At 41.2% G+C, this 21,357-nt stretch overlaps 1 protein-coding gene across 8 annotated transcripts in view; it reads right to left on the bottom strand.

Annotated features, from left to right (window-relative positions):
- Nucleotides 1–21,357, bottom strand: part of PPP2R2B (protein phosphatase 2 regulatory subunit Bbeta) — a 331,924-nt gene that overhangs the window by 48,873 nt on the left and 261,694 nt on the right. For all 8 annotated transcript variants that reach the window (XM_033180756.1, XM_033180754.1, XM_033180752.1 and 5 more), the window contains one exon: nt 8,234–8,411. In XM_033180756.1, coding sequence (XP_033036647.1) covers nt 8,234–8,393 — 160 coding nt within the window. In that variant the 5' untranslated portion in view covers nt 8,394–8,411. The remainder of the gene's footprint in view (nt 1–8,233; nt 8,412–21,357) is intronic.

Genomic DNA, 21,357 nt, shown 5'->3' with positions numbered 1-21,357 from the left:
ATTTCAATGATCAGTACTATTTCCACATTTTCTTTTAATGAAGTTGTATTTCAGGCAGGAAAAAATCTTAGGGCCAGGCATGGTGGCTCACGCCTGTAATCCTAACAAGTTGGGAGGCCAAGGGGGGTGGATCATTTGAGCCTGGGAATTTCAGACCAGCCTGGGCAACGTGGTGAAACCCTATCTCTACCAAACATACCAAAAATTAGCCAGGTGTGGTGGCATGCACCTGTAGTCCCAGCTACTGGGGAGGCTGAGGCAGGAGGATTGATTGAGCCTGGGAGCTTGAAGCTGCAGTGAGTGGTAATCGTGCCACTGCACTCCAGCCTGGGTAACACAGCGAGACCCTATATTGAAAAATAAAACAAAAACTTAGGATACGTTCCATACTTAACATGTGTATTATCTTGGGTAAGGAAACTTAGGTACAAAGTATATACAGTCTGACCATGACCCACATACATTACACACACACACACACACACACCACACACACACACACACACACACACACACAGAGAGAGAGAGAGAGAGAGAGAGAGAGAGAGAGAGAGAGAGAGAGAGAGAGAGAGAGAGAAAGAGAGAGAAGGGCCCATTTTCACTCATTTATTTCTTCATTTATTCTACAAGTGTTTCCAATCTACACCCTGACAGTACTCTTCTGGGTGCAAGAGATACAGTAGCGACCAAAGCAGACCCCAAACCTCCCTGATCCATGGAGCCTATATTCTAGTAGGGAACAGTCAACAAACAAGGTAAATGAGTATAATACACAGTATATTAGGCAGTGATAACTACTAAGCAGTAAAAACAGGAAAGGGAGAGGGAAATTATGTCTCTATATGTCCTAGATTGAATAGAAGGAAGGTTCTTGGCGTTGTATGTTCCCACTTATAAGTGGAAGCTAAGCTGTGAGGATGCAAAGGCATAAGAATGACACAATGGACTTTGGGGACTCAGGGGGAAAGGGTGGGAAGGAGGTGAGGGATAAAAGACGACAAATTGGGTTCAGTGTATAGCGCTTAGGAGATGGGTGCACCAAAATGTCATAAATCACCATTAAAGACCTTACTCATGTAACCAAATATCAGCTGTTCCCCAAAGCCTGTGGAAATAAGATTGTTTTAAAAAGAAAAATGCATATGGTATAATCCCAACTATATACAAAATAAAATAGTCTGTGAATATGCCTGATATATAAATGAATAGAAAACTGTGAGAGTCCATATCCTAACCTAGGCGAGCTTCCATAAGGACAACATAGCAAATATTTTCAGCCTTTTGGGCCTTTGTCACAACTATTCAACTTTGCAGTTGCAGCAGGAAAGCAGCCACAGAGAATATGTAACTGAAAGAGTGTGACTGTGTTCCAGCAAAACTTTACTTACAAAAACACTTCGGGATAGATTTGGTCTGGGAGCATAGTTTGCCAACCCCTGTTCTAACCTTTTAGCAGAGTAAGAGGTGAATTGTTTATTGCTAAAATAATTTACCAAAAAATAACTTGTATTAATGTATGATTTGTATTAAAAATAATATCAATAAAAGGAATGTCCTAATGCAAAAAACAGTGGATTAGGAACCTGAACTTCTTTCCTTAGGAAAGTTGAAAAAAAAAAAAAAAAAAAAGAAGAAAGATTCTTGGGTAAATCAGGAGTTTTAAATTGTTTTTGGCTCTTTAAATTTCTTTTATTTTTCCCTGAACCCACATTGTTGAATTAGCTAGCATTAAGTTAAAACTGTGATGCAAATCCAATGTATAGACAGCAAAATTAGACAGTAGTGAGATTATTGGTCATTTCATTTTCCCCAAATCTCTATAATGAATACATATTATTAAACAAAGAAAGCAAAAAGCATTAAAAATTAGCAGTTTTCCTGGCTTAAAATCATCTTTGAGAGAATTGGGAGACCAGGAACCTCATCTCGATGGGTAAAGTTCGAGATAATATTGTGAAAAATATTGTGATTGTAACAAAATGGGGCCCAGAGATTGGGATTCAGTTTTGATTCTATTCCCATTTTGCTAAGAGAATTTGGGAAAGTCATTTTCTCTCTCTGGGTTCCTATTTCTTTGCCTATAAATGGGTATAACCCTATCAGCCTCTAAGAATTTTGTTTATCAAACAAGATAATGGAAAAGATAATTTATTAAGTGGTTTTACACTGGTGTGAATATTCCTCCTTCTGAAGGAAACACATATTTCTCCAAGGATAGGATTTATACGCATTGCCTTTATGAGGTGACTTTCATATGCCTCTGTCCCACTCTTGCTGATTTTGCTAATACTGACATGCATATTTCCCCAATTCCTGTCTAAGCCAATTGAGGATAGGAGAGCCAAGTAGGACGCTTTTCTGCAGGGCTGAGTATTATAAACATTGGCCAAGTTGAAGAGTGGAATCTATGTTTACCAGGGTAAAGTACCCACATTCAAAAGCAGCTGAGGCTTTTCATATCCCACTTAAAGTCTGCCGATACAGAAGGTAGAAAATAGTAATATCTTTGTGTGAACACAGCATATTTGTTTGATGAGTTTGCTTTCCTTTTAGGGACATGAGTTGCTTTGAGGTCTTTTTTTCTTTCCATGGTCTAAATTTAATCTTTGGATATTAAGCAATGATTATGAAGCATAAAGATCTTATTAGCTGAAAGGACATGTTGCTTGATGATGAGACACTGGAAATCTCCAAAGAGGACTCCAAGGGATATTCCTCTCTTAAGAGCTTAAAAAAAAAGCCAATGTGTAAATATTCATGGAGTGTTTGCCAATTCCTAGGCTCAATATGAGGAGACTGACAAAGAGACACATGGTGTCATATTAAATATGTATTGGGCAGGGTGAAAGCCACTGAAGAAACAAGAGGGGAGAAACTTGTACTAGACCCCACAGCTCCCCTGGAAGCCTGCCTGGCAGAATCCCACTGAATTAAAAGGAAGCTGCTGTCCATGTTAGTAATGAGTGTTAGAACCCGGAAGCCAAGAGTTGAGGCTATGTGGTCTCTTAATTAGGGAATTGACTCTAATAGGGCCTCAGCTTGGTTGACAAATAAAATGAAGCTGCTGTACAGGGTTGTTAGGACCAAGGTCAAAGTTGAAATATCCCTAGAGTCCAGTTGGCTTCTCCCAGATAATTCCTCTGTCTCATGTTCAGAGACTGGACTTCTGAAAGGTGAAGCTTCTGCTACCGTTCCCAGCCTTGCTTACGCCATGCTCCACTTCACTCTCTGGGCTTCAAAAATAGTGGCCTTCTTAGAGTTCCTCCAACTCTACTCTCTCAACGTCTTACTCTCTCCTGCCACAGGACCTCTGTACACACTGAACACCTCTCTCCACACCTCTTTGCCAAGTTAGCTCATACTCTTCCTCTTTCAGATCTTAATCAATTCTTCAGCAAAGCCTTCCCTGGTCTATAGCAGGATTTAAAAAAATGCATTCATAGAACCATATTCCCTATCTTCACAGAAATTATCTGTTTGTAATTATATACTCAGTATATTTGATGAACATTACTCTGAAAGTGGCAAATTTGTTTTTTCTCATTTTCGTGCCTGGCACAAACTAGGTGCTCAATTTATCGTTGTTGAGGGCTAGTCTTTATTTTTACTCCTTATGGGTCTATTTAATAGAGCCCATGTTGGACAAGGTAAGAACTCAGGTCAATTCATTCTTAGTCCTGAGAAAAGAGTTCAAAGGATTCTAGGTATACCATAGTTTTCATAAAGAAGCAACATATTTTAATATAAATTTTCATTTATTGCTATTGTCTCTTGTCCTATAAAACTACTAATCTATTAATGACTTATTATGGTCCTGATGTAGTTAGCCTATTAAGACCAAAGTTTGACTGTTTATGTGAGAACCTGTTACACAAGACAAGGACAGACTGGCTACGGATGGAAGGGAGAGAATTCATGACCAGGTATCATGAGGTTTAGCAATGCCTTGCTCTGATCTGGTGCTAAACACAAGGCCCTAGGCCTCAGAGTTCCTGTAAACATCTAGTAAGTAGAGGGTGACATCTTGCAAAGGACACCCAACTGCAGAGCCAAAGGAAGAGTCTAGAATTGAAAAGATGATTCAGATAATAAATTTAGCAGAATAAAAGCTACCATTCTAATGTTCAACTTTTCTAGTTTCCTTGTTTCTCTCCGTAATTATCATGATTGTGGTAGTCCTGTTTACTGAGCATTGGCTTAGCAAGGTACTGCCCTAAATGTGTGCGTGTGTGTGTGTGTGTGTGCATTTCATTCTCATAATCCTCTTTGATAGAGCTGCTTTCTACAGATGACAAAATAGAGAAATGGAGGCTTGGATAAATTAAGAAACATGTTAGGCCGGGCGCGGTGGCTCAAGCCTGTAATCCCAGCACTTTGGGAGGCCGAGACGGGCGGATCACGAGGTCAGGAGATCGAGACCATCCTGACTGACATGGTGAAACCCCGTCTCTACCAAAAAATACAAAAATCTAGCCGGGCAAGGTGGCGGGCGCCTGTAGTCCCAGCTACTCCAGAGCCTGAGGCAGGAGAATGGCGGGAACCCGGGAGGCGGAGCTTGCAGTGAGCTGACATCCGGCCACTGCACTCCAGCCCCGGCGGCAGAGCAAGACTCCGTCTCAAAAAAAAAAAAAAAAAAAAAAAGAAACATGTTAAAGCTTATACAGCCAGAAAGTGGTAGGGCTGGGTGAGAAATCTGTCACTTATTGGATTCTAAACACTGAGTTCTCCACCATAATGCCAAAGTCACACCAAACGCCAGTCACAAGAAGTCATGACTTTTTTCTAACCATATCTCCAGATCACTTGTCTCACTATTTACTCAATACTTTACATATACTTACTTTGTAATCTAAATAGATATTGAATATCTGTGAAATTGTAGGATATGATGGTTGTGTTTTTTGACATTCATTAAATAAATACATCAATATAAAAACCAAAAAAGTCTATGTATTGCTTAGAAGCACGTTGCTTACCACTCCCAGTAGTAGCCACACTATGCTTTGGGAATCCCACATTATTCTATCCTGAACCATGTTTCTTCTGTCTCCTTTGTGAATAAGGGGCATTGTGGAAATGAGACCTGCCTGGTGGCTGGTATTTTTCTGAAGCTGTTTTGAAAGATGGCCGCTTCCTACCCTAGAGGTGGCTATACTTCAGTGATGAGAGGCTCAGTGTTTAGGGCGGTCTGGTTAAAAAGAACTATATAGATATCACTTATCATCGTTCTCATGATGACAATGATTATTTTACATATGGCTGCTTTAAGGGTGAATGGCACGGTCTCATTTGTATGCCAGCATCTGGCAGTCTGTCACACATCTGCAGAATATAACCTAAACTGCACTATTAATATTTCCCCTTTGCATTCTCCCCAAGGCATCTGTCTCCCAAAATGCCTAAAGAAACTCCCCTCCCCCTTGAAGGCCTAGAGGCAAAATTCAGAAAACATGTCACCTAGACTGGGGAAGCAGAAGCTCAGAGTGACAGCCAGCTGAGCCTGAGCAGATTTCTGGCTCTTGGAATAGATAGAGAGAAAGGGAACCACCACCCACACTCATTCTATTAGCAGCTGCACTGCCAGGCAAAATCTGTAGGCAGGCCCAGACAGCATGTGGAGTCTGTTCCGTGATCAACAAAAGATGCCAGGCGTGATCCTGATGGTCAGTTCTCATTGCCTCCAAATATATCTCATAATTGCCACTACCTGATTAAAGCTGCCTTCCCTGAAAGCCCTTGGAGACTGTTGAGTGCTCTCTGTGGTGGAGACTAGCTAGCTGTGTACCAAAACCGGGTCTTTTTTTTCCTGGGCACACAGCCAGACTACATTTTCCAGGCTGCCTTGCAGTAAGAGGTGGCCACGCGGCTGAATTCTAGCCAATGGAATGTATGCTTTTTTAGGGCCTGGCTTAGAGGAATCTCCCACTTGTGATCTTCCATGACCTTCCCTTTTACAGTCCTGATATAAACATGGTAACATTGGGGAGCTGCAGATGAAAGAGGCCCGAGTTTCTAAATTACTGACTGGAGGAGGCTGCCTGCTGATGGGGATCATCAATATTAGACTTTACAGGAAAATAATCTTTTATTTGTTTGAGCCATTATGGGGTCTATTCTATATACAAACTTTCGGAGCTTTACTATAACTCTTAAAATTAAATTTCCAGGTTAGATTTTATGATCAACTGTCTACTGGATAGCTCTACTTTGATGACCTACTATTATTTCGAACTTGACAGGTCCAATAATTTTCTATGTGTCAGAGTGTTCCATATACTGGAATATAGCAATAGTTCATACAAAACCCTTGCTCTTGTAGAATTTACATCCTAATATGAGGAAACCAAAAATACATAAATAAAAAAATTTCAAATCATGGTAGGTACCATGATGATAACAGCGATAGAGAGTTATCGGTAGATACTAAGAGTTAATGTGAAAAAGTACCTCTGGGGCCTGAGTAGCGACATGTAACTAGCCATGTGAATGCTAGAGGCAAAATGTTCTAGAAAGATGAAACAGCAAATGCAAAGAATGGAAGAATAAGGTTTACTCAGGAACAGAAAAGTGATTAGTTGGCTGAAACAAAGTGAATTAGGGAAGAGTGATATGACTGGATATCAAAGATGGAGACAGGTTCCGGATCATGCAGAATCTTATAGGCCGAGTTAAATAACTTGGATTTTATTTTGAGTTCAGTGGGAAGCTACTGGAATGTTTTTTTTTTTTTTATCAGGAAAGGAATGTTATTTGAATTACATGTTGAAGGGTCCGTACTGTATAAAAGAGCAAGAGTGAATGGAGACCAGATGAGATTACTGCAGTCACAGAAGTGAGAGACAACAGTGGCTTATGCTAGTGTAGGTAGGTAGGAGTGGAGATAGGGATATATGAGTTGATTTGACATGTACTTTAGAGGCAGGGCTCATGGATAGATGGAGTTAGAGTAGGGGAGGCTGGTAAGTGGAAGAGAAAACTCCATATTGATACCTAGGTCAATTGTTCAGTTGCCTGAGTTGTTCAGTGCCATTCCTCATAAATCTCATGCCTCAAGTTTGTGAGGAATGGAGCACATGATAGGTATTCAATAAATGATCAATTTTTACTATGAAATAGAGGGTCAACATAGTGGGGGTGAAAATACTGGCCCAGCTATTCAGCATTTTTTTTGACTTTTCTATATATTTTTTATTTTTATTTATTTATTTTTGAGATGGAATCTGGCTCTGTCACCCAGACTGGAGTGCAGTGGTACAATCTCGGCTTACTGCAACCTCTGCCTCCTGAGTTCAAGCGATTCTCCTGCCTCAGCCTCCCACGTAGCTGGGACTACAAGTGCATGCCACCACGCCTGGCTAATTTCTTTTTTGTATTTTTAGTAAAGTTGGGGTTTTGCCATGTTGGTCAGGCTGGTCTTAAACTCCTGACCTCAAGCAATCCACCTACCTAGGCCTCCCAAAGTGCTGGGATTACAGGCGTGAGCCACTGCTCCCAGCCGACTTTTCTATATTTTAATTAAACAGGAGATAATGATACTTACATTACAGGGTTGTTTTATCAAATATGTCCTTGGGGGCAGAAGTTATTAACATAAAGAGGCATGATGGGGCTTGAGAATTGTTAGTAAAGTTCTGTTTCCGGATGTCCATGCTGGTTATAGATGAGTTCAAGCTGTGAAATTTCATCAAACTGTACAATTATAATATGTGTACTTTTCTATATGCATAATATACTTCAATGAGGTAAAAAATGTGATACTATGCTTAAAGTTCCCAGTGCAAGTGCTTGGAACTTGATAAATATCAGCCACTATTATTTTCACTCTTATGATACAATGGAAACCAGTATGTCTATGGTCCATGCAGTCCATACAGATTTGTGAATCCTTTAACAGAGAAAGGAACAGAGAAAGAATCTGAACTCTAGGGTCTTATCCTATTGTTGATAAAATCACCTCTAATTTTAATTCATAGCATATAAATGCCTCCCTACGAAGGAATTGATTCAGAGTCCCAATCCAGAGCTAGCCCTGGCTCGCCACTAGTAATAAGAGTATTTCCCTAATTTTATTGTTATAATTAAAGAGTCTCATAGGTGCCAGTACATTTTAAAAGGGGCAAGTTCTCCACAAATGCTAGGTGTTGCATTTCTATTCCATATTTTCCCCAAGCCCACTCGTACCTGAATACTCTTGATTCAGGCCAGTCGATTCTTGGTCACAAAGAAAGGATACTAAAACTTTGATTGGTTATTTCAAAGTTCCATAGGTTAATCCTCAGGTCATCAGCGGACATGTAGGTTTCATAGTCGCTGTTGACGGATATGGAGTTGATGTGATATGTGTGTGCATTGGCAAATACTCTTCGTGGGGTGGCTTCTACCATCAGGTCCATGGGTCTCAGGACAGGCACCTGGGATGCAAGAGAAACAAATCACTTCAGAACCAATGATCTTCCATAGGAAAAGAGTGTGTATGCTAATGTCATTTATTATCACACACAAAATAATAGCCACATTGAAGAAACTCCAAGTTAAAGAAGAGGCTAATAACAAATCACACACTGTTCCTGTTCCCTTCTGTTCCTCCTCTTTCAAAAGATATCAGCATCACTTAGCCCTGATGGGAAATCTCATTCTTTATAAATTCTAAACATTTTTCTAAGCCCCTCCAGGTAGCCTCATCTCAGGGGAACTTGGCTTCCATTGTGGAGTCATTACCTTCCAGAGACATGTTTCCATTTTTTTTAAAACATGAAATCTATTTTAAAAAGGAAGTTGTGGGAAAATTTTAGAAATGTCTAGTTAAACTTTAAGCTAAATTTATCTTTTATGTCTTTTCATCTCATGCCTTTGGAAGCCTACACCCGTTCCTGGCTTTGTCCTTAACCCTTAAGGGGATTTTGAGAAACTTTAGCAACACCCAAGACTCTAATAGTCCAGATTCAGCCACTAATATATAGGGAACCCAACGACATCTGATTGACCTGAGAAAAATCTTGGTTTATATTTGCCTTAGAGTGCGAACCAGGTAGTGTCCACTTTTACATGCAAAACTGTTCCAGCTTGGACATTAATGATATGGTCACCTTACTGAAAAATAAAAACTTCTCAGTAAGTATTTCTTGAATGAGTGAGTGAGAACACATGATTAAATGATTTCTTTCTGGTGGATCAGAGAATCGGCAGCTAAATAGTTCCCCACACATGACTGTCTTTCTGGCAAACATGAACAAAGACCTATCACTCTTACTCCTTTGCGTTCTGGGTGAACTGGCTCCAAAGAAAGAGAATAAGAGCACAAATGCCCGAGAGGGAACAGACTAAAAAAAACATCAAAGACAAAGAAAACCCCACAACACAGTTGTGGTCCCTTAATAGAAACAAGATAATAAAATAACCAAAGCTATTTTCTTTTCAAGCAAATCATTTTCTTGCAACTGAGCCCCGACTGATTTGATACCAGGTGGTAGATTAAGACTTTGACTTCTGGATTGGCTTCAACCCAGGTGGCGAGGAGAAGAAAAGCAAAAGTTAACTTTTCTGAAGTTCAGTCACCTCACCAACATAACATAACGTTTTAGAAAAAAGAATTCTCCCAGTGCAGACTTGAGGGACTTTAACTCACCTATGAGGGAGTTTTTAAATCAAATCAATGATTCAGAGGAAACACAGAATTCTAGACAGATGTGGTACTTGATAACCCAGAAACCAGAGGTGACTTGAGGTGTGGCTGTAGAAGTGTCAGGGGTCCTCCGAATACTAGGAAATGGAGGGAAAGTCTTTGTGGTCCCCCATCCCAATTATGGATAATGGCCCTATAGCTTAAGTGTGTGTGGCAGGGACTGGGAGACCAGGGTTCTGATCAGATTCACCACTAACCAACAGGCTATGAGGTCTGGGCAATGAACCTGTTCCTCCTGAGCTCGAGCTCAATCACACTGTCTGCGAAACAGGGACCGTGCTCCCTGTGCCCTCACTATCACAAAGGGTGGTTTGGGGTTTTGCTGAGATGATCTGACCTCCAATGCATCCTCCTATCCACTCTTTCAACAATATTTACTGAGTGCCACACAAAGTCCTGGGGGGTTCAACTGGTGAGCAGAACCAGACACAGGTCCTGGCATCATATACCTGTTCTTGTCAGGGGAGATAGACATAATTAAAAGGCCTAGGTGTGCAAAAGAGAGGATATACTGCCAAGAGGGATTTAACCTGCTCAGGGAGAACTGAAGAGGCTTTCCTGAGAATGTGTGAGTGTGTTGGAATGTGAAAGATGGGTAGGGATTTAACCAGGCCAGGAGGGGAGTGGAAGGGAGAATGTGTCTGAGGGATGTGCAAAGGTCCCATGGTAGAGGTGAACAAGGCAAGAGTGAAAAACTGATAGGTCACTGCTGTTGAGACAGAAGTAGTGATGGGAGCTATTGTGAGAGATGAGGTGACAGGGTAGGTAGGAGGCAACACCCCCCAAAAAGTTTTGCCATTATTCCAAGTGAATAGGGTAAAAAATGAAAGGATTTGCAATGATTGTGGTATAATCAAATCCAGATTTTGATTAGATCAGTCTGGATGTACAATGGAAAACAAGTTAAAGGACGAATGAAGTAGAATTTTTAAAGGGAAGATCATACACTCTTGGACATCAATTAAGGGCGTGCCTGAGTTAAGGCATTGTGATGGATAAAAAAGTGACTTTGTCCTCAGAAACTCTACACCGAAATATTTATTGGCCATTTTCTCTGTGTCAAGCATTCTTCATACATAATCTCAGGTAATTCTTTCAAGACCTCTGTGAAATAGGTACTCATACAAAGAGAAAACTCAGGCACAGAGAGGCTACATCACTGGCCCAGGGTTGCCCAGCTATAGGAAGCATAGCCAGGTTTAATTCGGGGACTGGAAAGTGCATGTTCTTTCCACTGCACCACACCACATTGAAATATCATACAGGGTAGGAAATGATAAATGCTCTGAAAGTGACATAAATTGCCAGGAGAATTTATGGAATAACTAGTTACTGGTAGTTATAATGGTAGTGGTACTCATAGTAGTGCAGTGGTTAAGAAACCTCAATTAGGTGTTGTAGGTGTTCACGGTATTTGAACAGGGCATCTGTTCTTTCAGAAATGTGTGCCATGCTTTTATAGTTTGTCACAAAGGAGCTCCCCACTTGAAGCTTTTGGTTGCTACCTGGTTCCTCTGCTGTCAGGAGGTACCAGAGCTCAAAGCAGAACCCCAAAGGTCACAAAAGAAATGGAATCCGCAGGACTTCCTGTGGCTCCTCCTAAACTCTTCCCTGGGCCTTCTCGGTTACTGTACATTGTCTGTAGAGATTTCTTGTGGCTGTGGCGACATGGAAGGGAGCATGTAGCCAGGAATAAGAGGCATTACAGAGTGGGAACTGCCAGCCCACAGCTTCAGCTTAATGTGATGGGCCTGCCTGCTAATTCAGGCTGACATATTCCATGATGTACCACTTAATGGGGAAGGGCTCTGTGTAGGTATCTGGGGATGGAGCCTCTAATGCTTTGCCCAGATAAGACAGGGGGAATGGAGAGCTGAATGCCGCTCGTGGTATTCCAACATCAGTACCAGGCCTACGTAAAGGCTTGTCTGCTGCCCAGTGACTCCCCTCACAAGGACAAAGAGGGAAGTTTGGTGGTTCAAACAGGACAGGATGGACTGATTAGGAAACCACGTTGACTGTGTTTTTCTTCTGCTCTGGCCTTTTGAGGCCAGGCAGGAAGAAGATCTGGACACTATTCCCTGAGTCAGGCCCATAGGCAATTGTTAAGGCTGTTCCTGGAAACATAACATGGAGAGCTTCCTGTGCCAGTCGCTGCGTTTAGAATCCCTGACTCCCTGCCCCACCCAACTCCAAGGTGTTATCTCCTCCAGCGCCCTCAGTAACTAACCTTTCAAGCTAGATTCCTCTGTTTGCCCCATTTTACAGGGGAGGTGGAGGCAGGTAGAGTATCCAGTCCAATGTCACACAAAGTATAAGCTGGGGGTTGGGATCTGAAGCCAGTTAATTTGGTTCCTGAATGAGCACACCTAGCCACTACTGTGAATGAAACTATTAGGCTGAAATACAAAACTGCCATTTTTGCAAGTCAAAAATTGTCAGATATCAGCAATCTCATGTGGTTTAACCTAACACTTTGGAAAGGTTCTGTGGTGTATGGATGTGACATCAAATCAGGGAACATTTTGACTTGGAGGGACCCTTAGAGCCTCTTCGTAGGACATCATCTGTGTGTGTGGCGGGAGTCTTACAGTGGGAGGCCATAGTGTCTAGGCCTCTCCTCCTTCATTATTCTTGGTATTATATGCTTGCATCTTCAATAATATGCTGAAAGAACTATTTCTGTAGATAAGCAAAATGTGAAAGCGAGTAGCCAGGGCAGTTCTTGAAATCTACAGATGAGAACATTGAGGTCCAAGAGGTGAAGCACTATGGTCACCCTTCCAGGGTTGCTTGCACAGCCTAGGTCTCTGCTTCCTATCCCGGACTTCTGCTCCCACACACCATCTGCCTGAACCATCCTCCACAGGACCAGAACCTCTTTTTGTCAAATGACAGAAGCAGAGCCAGACAAAATTCAGATCAGGCCAGGACGTCTTAATTCAGTTCAAACTTTGTCTGAGCCACCTCGGCAGAGTCGTTGATGGGGCTAGGACCAATGCGGAGACAAGGGACGTGCCGCGTGAACAGTGGTCAGTCCTTGGCCCTCTGAGTGGCCAGTCCTTGGCCTACCTGCAGGTGGTTCTGTGTTGAGCAGCTGGAATTCAGTGATGTCCCCTGACTCAGGTGCTTCACCCTCCTCTCTGACCCTGGTTGAGTTTCAGCTCATTCTCCTAGGCTGCTTTCAAAGGACATGCATCCCAGTCCTGTGTCTTGCCTGGACACGCAGTATTACATTAGAATATCAACCGAATAATGTACCAGCCCCAAAAGAGCAGCCGGAATCTAATCTGCAATAAAGCTTACAGAGATGTATTTCAGTTGTAATATTCCTGGGAAGCTCTTCCCCCCAGAGAGTGGCACGGCTTCCCCCGTCACTTCAATCAGCCCCTGCTCAAATGTCACCCCCTCAGGGAGGCCTTCCATGACCATCCCACCTCAAATCGCACAGCCTCCAGTCTATCCCCTTCCCAACTGACTGCTTAGAGTGTTTTAAACACTTCAGCAGTTCCTCAGTGAATTTTTGTCGCTATCCTATGATTAACTTGGTAGATGTTACAATCCCTATTGCACAGATGAGGAAGCTGAGGCAGAAAGGTGAAGCTGTCTGAAGGCTCGCAGTGAGTTTGAGGCAGGGTGAGTACTCAGGCCTAGTACTCCTGCCACTCCTTGACTCAGGAGTCTATGCCCTTAGTCGCTTAAAGCACACTCAGATGCTTGGGAGGGAGACAGCAAGGGCAATCGCACTGCCGTGGAGGTCATCAGGCACTGCCCAGGCAGTATCAGCCAAAGGGGTCCTGCCTGGGGATCCCAAGGCAGACCTCAGAAAGGAGAAGACTATGAAGCTAGGCAGGGCTTGAAGGGTGAGTGGGAGGTCCCCAAAGAGAGGTGGGGATGGGGAGGGGAGGGAACTGGGCTTCAGTCAGAGGGACCAGCATTGTGCAAACTCAGAGGAAAGACAGAGAGACAGCAAGGTATACACATACAGATGGGTGACTGTGCTTCTGGGGTGAGGTCAGTGATTAGTTATTCATTCAACAAATACTTGTTAAATCCCTCCTCAATAGCAGATATGTTATAGGGGCTGGTGCCACAACAGTGAACACTCTGCGGGGTATAAGTTCTTGTGTGTATGTGTACATGAGGAAAACCTGAGTTGGCTAAGGGACTAGCAAGCAGGGGGTGTGCTCTTTGAGGTGGGGTGGTCATAGAAGGCCTCTCTGAGGGAGTGGTGTATGAACAGAGACCTGAATGAAGTGAGAGAGGGAGCCATGCAGCTCTGTGGGGAAGAGCACTCCAGTCAGGGGGAACAGGAAATGCAAAGGCACTGAGGTTGGAGTGTGCTTAGAGTACAGGAGGAACAAGAGCAAAGAGCTTTCTTTCTTTCTTTCTTTCTTTTTTTTTTTTTTAAAGAAATGGGGTCTTGCTATGTTGCCCAGGCTGGAGTGCAGTGGTGATTCACAGGCATGATCCCACTACTGATCAATATGGGAGTTTTCACTTGTTCTGCTTCTGACCTGGGCAGGTTAACCCCTCCTTAGGCAGCCTGGTGATCCCTCACTCCTGGGAGGTCACCATATTAATGTGAACTCAGTGTGAACACCCTATCAGCATAGGGCACTACAGCCCAGGACTCCTGGGCTCAAGTGATCCTCCTGCCTCAGCCTCCTGAGTAGCTGACTACAAGCACGTGCCACTGTACCTGTCAGCAAAGAGCTTTTATGGCTGGAGAGGAGTGAGTAAGGAAGCATGACAGTTGGAGAAGATGTTGGATCAGTAGTCAGGGCCGGACCAGCATCTTTGCTGTGAGGGTGAGGAAAGCTCAGGGAGGTGTGAGTGGCTACCTGTGAGTAGCTGCCTGACACGGTGCTCTATCCTCCCTCACCATTCCTTCTGTCTCTGCCCACCCGCTCTCAGTCTTCCTCCCCCAGGTTCTTATTATCTTTCCTGCCTCTCCTCTTGGGAAATACCAGATCATCTTTCACTTCCCAGAACCCACTTACTAAAAAAATGAATGTTGCTGTCATTTGGCTTATTTGGTGACCACACCAGTCATTCTTCACAATCTTCCATGACACCTAAGTGGAGGCTGGCGGGTCACGGTGCCTTGCTTTAGAGACATGCAATTAAAGCACAGTAGAGCCCTAGAAAACAGGAAGCCCCTGAAGCCTCCACTTTATTTTATTTATTTATTTATTTATTTATTTTTGAGACGGAGTCTGGCTCTGTCGCCCAGGCTGGAGTGCAGTGGCCGGATCTCAGCTCACTGCAAGCTCTGCCTCCTGGGTTCACAGCATTCTCCTGCCTCAGCCTCCCAAGTAGCTGGGACTACAGGCGCCTGCCACCAGGCCTGGCTAATTTTTTTTTTTTTTTGTATTTTTAGTAGAGACGGGGTTTCACCGTGTTAGCCAGGATGGTCTCGATCTCCTGACCTCGTGATCCGCCCATCTCGGCCTCCCAAAGTGCTGGGATTACAGGCGTGAGCCACCGTGCCCGGCGAAGCCTCTACTTTAAAAAACATCTGTGAAAAGGCACAGCAAAGGGAGGCCATCAGGAGGACTCCCCTCAATGCACCTTCATGAGAGGAGTTTTTCACAGAGAAAAAACAACAGCTGTGTTTACCATGGCAACCTCCAGCAGCCCAGTCAATTGACAGATTCAAGGCAAGACTCGGAGAAGAGAGAAGAGATGGCCATTTAGGAGATAAAGAACAGGAAAGATGACGTCATGGAGAAGGAAGAAAAGAGAGATGTCTGTCTGTAAGATGTGGATGGATTGTAGCTGTTCAGTAACTCTAGGTCAAATCTCATTGAGGTGAACAGACAAACCTTTGAATACCATTGCTTGTTACGTATAAGCATAATCAATTATGTTATGGAAGGAGCATCCACGTTCTCCTTCCTAAAGTCAGATCTTCTCAGGAGTACCCACAGAGTAGGTTCTCCTTCCTTTTGCAAAAGAAAGATGTAGAAAATGTTCCTTAACTTGTCCTGAATCTTACTAAGGTGTACTATGCAATTCATAAATACTTCTGAGAGGGAAAGTTGCATGACACTTTTAATCAAGGCCCCGTAGATGTCCCTGTCCTCAGCTCATTGTGATATGTACAACATAATCAACATTATAGGGTCTTTTGAAAAAATTGCTATCAATATAAATCCACACTCGCTCCATCTCTCTTGTTAGTGTTCAACAGATACTCCCCATTCCCCTCCCCAAATAATTGAGATTACTCTACATTTAGACTGACTATATATCAAGGTCATGGGGTTTGGTGGATTCTGTATCATCAATTAGGAACTGCACATAGGAAGGTTATAACCACACACTGGCCCCAGATAAAGCCATTGACAAACATTTATTGAGCATCTACTACATGCTGAGAAGTTGCCACACAGAGTATCCTTGAGAAGCTTAGGGGAGGTAGGCAATATGTAACCCCCTCCCTCTTGTTACTCAAACCACCCCTTTTGGGAAGGCTGTTTGATCTAGAAAAGACAAAGATGACAACAGAAGTCCTGGGTGTCCACCTCATCCTAGTTATAAGGAAACCCTGACCCTGGTGCTCTGGGACCACAAGTTTGAGGTCCAGTGGAGAACCTGAGGGCGAATATGTTATCCCATCTTGAGGCACTAGATAGTAAATCTCTCAGAGGGGCTTGGAAATTCCAGATTCCAGCCTCACTTCAAATTTATCACCTTGCCTTTTCCCTGGGCTTCCTTCAAGAAACAGCCTTCGTGACTTTTTAGTAACAACTACCATAAGTTTGGGATAAAGCCAATAGCTAAGGGGCTATTTTCAAGGAAGAGGGAGTGAGTTGTCATAAAAATGGGAGATCATTGGATCCTCCTGTAAATATCCTAATTCCAAAGAATACAGCTTCGTGGTACAGAGCAGCTGTCCTCAGTGAGAATACTGTTCCCCTAGGAACAGTAGTGGTGGATGACTTCCTAAGAACTATGTGAAAAAATTTTAAGGAAATTCATTTCTTCATTCCTAACTTCCACGTTCTCCTTCCTAAAATCAGATCTTCTCAGGAGTACCCACAGCCTAGGTTCTCCTTCTTCCTTTTGCAAAAGAAAGCTATAGAAGATGTACCTTAAATTATCCTGAATCTTACCAAGGTGTACTATGCAATTCATAAACATTTCTGAGAGGGTCATCTGCATGATACTTTTAATCAAGGCCCCATAGACGCCCTCATCCCCAGCTCATTACGATATGCATTTCTAATAAAATTTTACTTTTTATATTTAGTCATCATTTGTCAGAATTATATGTTTATGTTGTTTTGATGTATTATGTTCTATTAATAGTCAAAGCAGCAACTAAACCCAGAAGATAATTTTAAAGTCTTACAGTCATATATTCATAAAAGAAAAAATCTATTTACATCTGTATTTGTTATAGAAATGATCAAAAAAGCTTTTAACATGATTTAGGGGAAATGCAGTAAAAATAGATGTTTGAAGAAGAAAAAATAATAATATAAAGCTTCTGACTTAAAAACATTTGTTCACATATTCTTTTAGTGGGTTTTGATGAGTATTCAGTAATGAGGTATTTAAATCCCACTGGCTGCAATAAAAAGGTGATATAAAAGTTTTAAACTGCTAACGTTTAAAATACTCTGAAATCACATTTTCTGCAATTATTTAACATTACAATGGAAAAGCTTAGTTGCCTACTTTAAAACGCTCAGGAAAGTACATAGTTATTCAAAATTCTAGAGGTACACAAGCATACAATTTGAATGGTATAAGAGGATTTTTGGAGTTATGTGGACTTGGGCTTGGATCCTGGCTGTGCTAATTACCAACCATGTGGCCTTGGGCTTGTTGCTTAGTCTTTCTTGATATCAGTATTTCCTTCCTTAATGTTGGGGATATGTAACACCTTCAGTAGCACTGTTAAGATAACTTTGCACAAGGATTGACACATACCATCTAACAAAGAAACATTCATGGAGACATGATTTGTGCCAGGATTGTGCTAAGCACTTATGCACATCATGTTATTGAATCTTCACAATGGCCTTATGAAGTAGATACTAAGATCATTGTCATTTTATGGATGTAACTCCTGAAGCAACACAGGTCATGAAGTCTGCCCACAGTCATATGGCTGCCAAGGGGTAGAATTGTCCCTGGATATTGGCTGTCTGGCTCCAGCCCCTATGGTAGCTATTTTTAGCATTCTTACCATTAACTTCCAATTGTAGAAAAAAATGGTTCATTCTGAAAGATAGTCTGGGGAAGATTTTCTGACTTTTCTATATTGACTATGAGGTTTTAGCATCTCTTCCATCCACCGAGGGAGTTCAGTCATGATTATACAACGTAAGGTTGCTTAGGAAAACTAGCTAGGGGAATGATTGGTCATTGGATAGCAATTACTTTATTGAGAACTTAAAAAGCTGAAAGCTCTCCTGGTTAGGAGTTTTGCAAATAGCTCTGTCCTCATTGTCATGAAAATCTTGAACAATATGGACGCTCATCCAATTATCAAAGCAACCTGGGGGGCAGAGTCTGGCATTGTGTGTACCCATTATTGAAGGGTAATGCGGTGTAACAAACCAAATCGAGTATGTACGACGACTGTCAAATAAAATAAACCACTAACAAATTAAATTACTTTTCATTTTCAGTAGGAAGAATGCCAGTCATTTTTCATTTTAAAAAATATGTATCTTAATTCCATTTTATAAAAATGTGAAGAGAAGCATTTAAAGGCCTCTTGTGCTATCTATACTGATGTTTATTTTCTATAGATATCTTTCTCCTGGTTCCGGGGCATTTTCCCTCAAAGAATTAGTGGAGCGTTAAACCTCGCTTTGGTCAAAAAACCTGTTTCTTCCATGGATCAATGGTGGATGGAGTTCAGAAAGCAGGAGTGATAGGCTGGCTCTGGCTTACAGTGACATATCAGAGCTGTTGTTTCCAGAATGAAACTGCCATTCACCAGCACCCCGCCAAAACCCCCTGGGAATCCTATCCAAATAATATAATTTTGAGATTTCCCTGCTCACACCCTTCAACAGCCTCAATATGTCCCTAATTTCTTCTTTTACTGGCTTTGTCATATAGATTGAAATAAGCCTGAGAAGAAAAACCTCTTTGAACCAAGTCAGGCTTTGTGTTTCAAGTCATTAAAGATCTTAGAATTATATTCTTTCACTTGACAAACATTTATTAAGTGCCAATCACTGTACTAGGTAGTATGTGTACAGAGTGAACAAAACAGATTAAGGGGTAGAATTTCAAGGCTAACACGGAAGAAAGACACTTATGTCTCTAAGTAAATGCATTGTTATAAACTGTCACTGATGCTACAAAGAGATGTATATTGTTTCATGAGAGAAAGAAATAGGTGCTCTAATTTAGATTGAGGAATCAGATAAGTTGTTTGTAAAGAAATGACAATTCACCCCCCAAAAGCAGGGCCATAAGCATTCAATCCTCTAAATCAGTGTTTCTCAGTTAGGAGCTATTTTGTTATTGGGTAGTGTCTGGAGATGTTTTTGGTTGCCACAATAGAGCGGATGTTACTGGCATCTGCGTGCAGGAGGTAGGGATGTTGCTAAACTCATTTTGATGAACAGGGCAGCTCTCCCTGAAACAAAAAAATCATCTAGCATAAAATGTCAACAGTTCCAAGGTTGAAAAACCCAAGACTTAAGGACACTCTCCTGGAACACAGTCGCATCTAGGGTGGATAGAAGAAACCAAGTACACAAACCTATTCCACAATAGGCCAGCAATAAATTTCAGTTCGTGAAGGTGTTTTGGATTAAAAAGTACTTCATATACATAGATATATTATATACATATATACATAAACATATACAAATATCTGTGTTTAATATCTATATTTCAAAGACATATAAAATATATATTTGAAAGACTTATCCCCTATGGTCAGCTAGAAGAATAATATATAATGCATAAAAGCTGCCTGGGGAATTAATGTATATATTTTAAATTCAATGCATCAAAAATGGTTTGCATGGCAAAAAAAAGTTCATGCTCTTTGTGTCTTTGACTTCTTTTGGCCTGACTATGAAAAGGAGAGGAAAGATACCTTTTTCTCAGAAGATAAACTCACTATCTAATTACCAACTCATGCAGAAACCTGTAATTCTGCCAGTTTTATCTTATTTTTTCCCCCAGACACTTACTTTTTATGCCAATATCACTATTTCTCAAAGTGTGTTTCCCTGTTCACTGCCTTTCCTGTTATTTCCTTTGATGTTTTACATTGTGTAATGCCACAAGAAAAAAAAAGAGACATCTTAAAATACCCCAGTAGAGGAAAATTTCATTTAACATTTATAGCTGAGGAGAGTGGGGTTGGGAGAGGCAGTGGTTTAATTTTTGGTTAGTTTGGTTAGAATTAATCACAAAAATTGTTTTTGCTGTTTTTTAACTGGTATTGATGAAGTGTTACTTTTTCCTATTATTAGGATACTTATCACTGAATCTTTGATCACCGAGGATTGACCAAGCCTCAGAAGTATCACACTGCATTCTGTCATTTATTACTGTGGAATATATAGAACTAAGAAGATAAATACAGATTTGATATTAACTTCAAGAATCTTACAGCTGGGAGTTACCTGAGAAGTCATTTACATTAAAAGGTCTGGATAAACACAAAGATGCATTTCTAAGAATTTTAGAAACATGGCCTTTCGTAGATATCCATAGCATGTCAGTTCTGCCTCCCACCAACAGATGGCAGTAGTAATTACTAACAACACTTTGATTTAGAAACAAACTGACTTAAGATTGACATTTCAGGGTTGCATTGTCTGATTCCCAACCTTGGCTGAACATCAGAATCAAATAAGACCTCTTGTTAAAAACTGATGTCTGCCCCCTACCGGGGTGCTCCTTTGCCCTTCTGCTTCTGCCATGGGGTTATGCAGCATGAAGACTCGCACAAGATGTTGGCGCCTTGATATTGAACTTTCCAGCCTCTAATACTGTGAGAAATAAATTTCTTTTCTTTATAAATTACCCAGTCTGTGGTATTCTGTTATACAAACACAAAATAGACTAAGACCATGGGTTTAAAATGATTTTTATAGTTCTATACTGATTGAAGGTTTTTTAATGTTAATTTAAAATATTCTGATTATGTTTATAATCATTAAAAGGAAATCACTTATGGAAGATAAAAATGACAGGAAAAGGGCTACTATTTATAATATACAAAAAGTTCATGAAAATTAGTAAAAAGACAAACAACTCAATAAAAATATGGGCAAAAATAGGAATGAAAAATTCATAAAAAGGGAAAAGAAAATGACCAAGACATAAATAGAAATATGCCCAACTCATTAGTAAAGAGATACAAATTAAAATTTTGAAAATCTTTAATCTTATAAAAGATTAATCTGATGAATCTTTTAATTTTTAAACTTTGCTCATAAAGAATTTACTATATGCCAGTCATTGTTATAAGTCTTAAAACTATTAATTCATTTACACTCATAACAATTTTATGAGGTAGGTATTCATATCATCCTCTTTTTACAGATCAGCGTATCTGAGCCACAAAGCAGTAATGTGTCCTACCTAAAAGCACACAGCTAGTACTTGCTGGAGCTGAGACAGGTACTCAGTATTTCCAGCCAAGGGAGTCCTAACTCTAAACCACTATACTATGCTGC

This window comes from Trachypithecus francoisi, unplaced genomic scaffold (assembly GCF_009764315.1).
Source record: "Trachypithecus francoisi isolate TF-2019V2 unplaced genomic scaffold, Tfra_2.0 Lachesis_group2, whole genome shotgun sequence".
Classification (NCBI taxonomy): Eukaryota; Metazoa; Chordata; class Mammalia; order Primates; family Cercopithecidae; genus Trachypithecus; species Trachypithecus francoisi.
The sequence above is the reverse complement of the archived record's forward strand: the minus strand, read 5'-3'. Positions and strand labels throughout refer to the sequence as shown.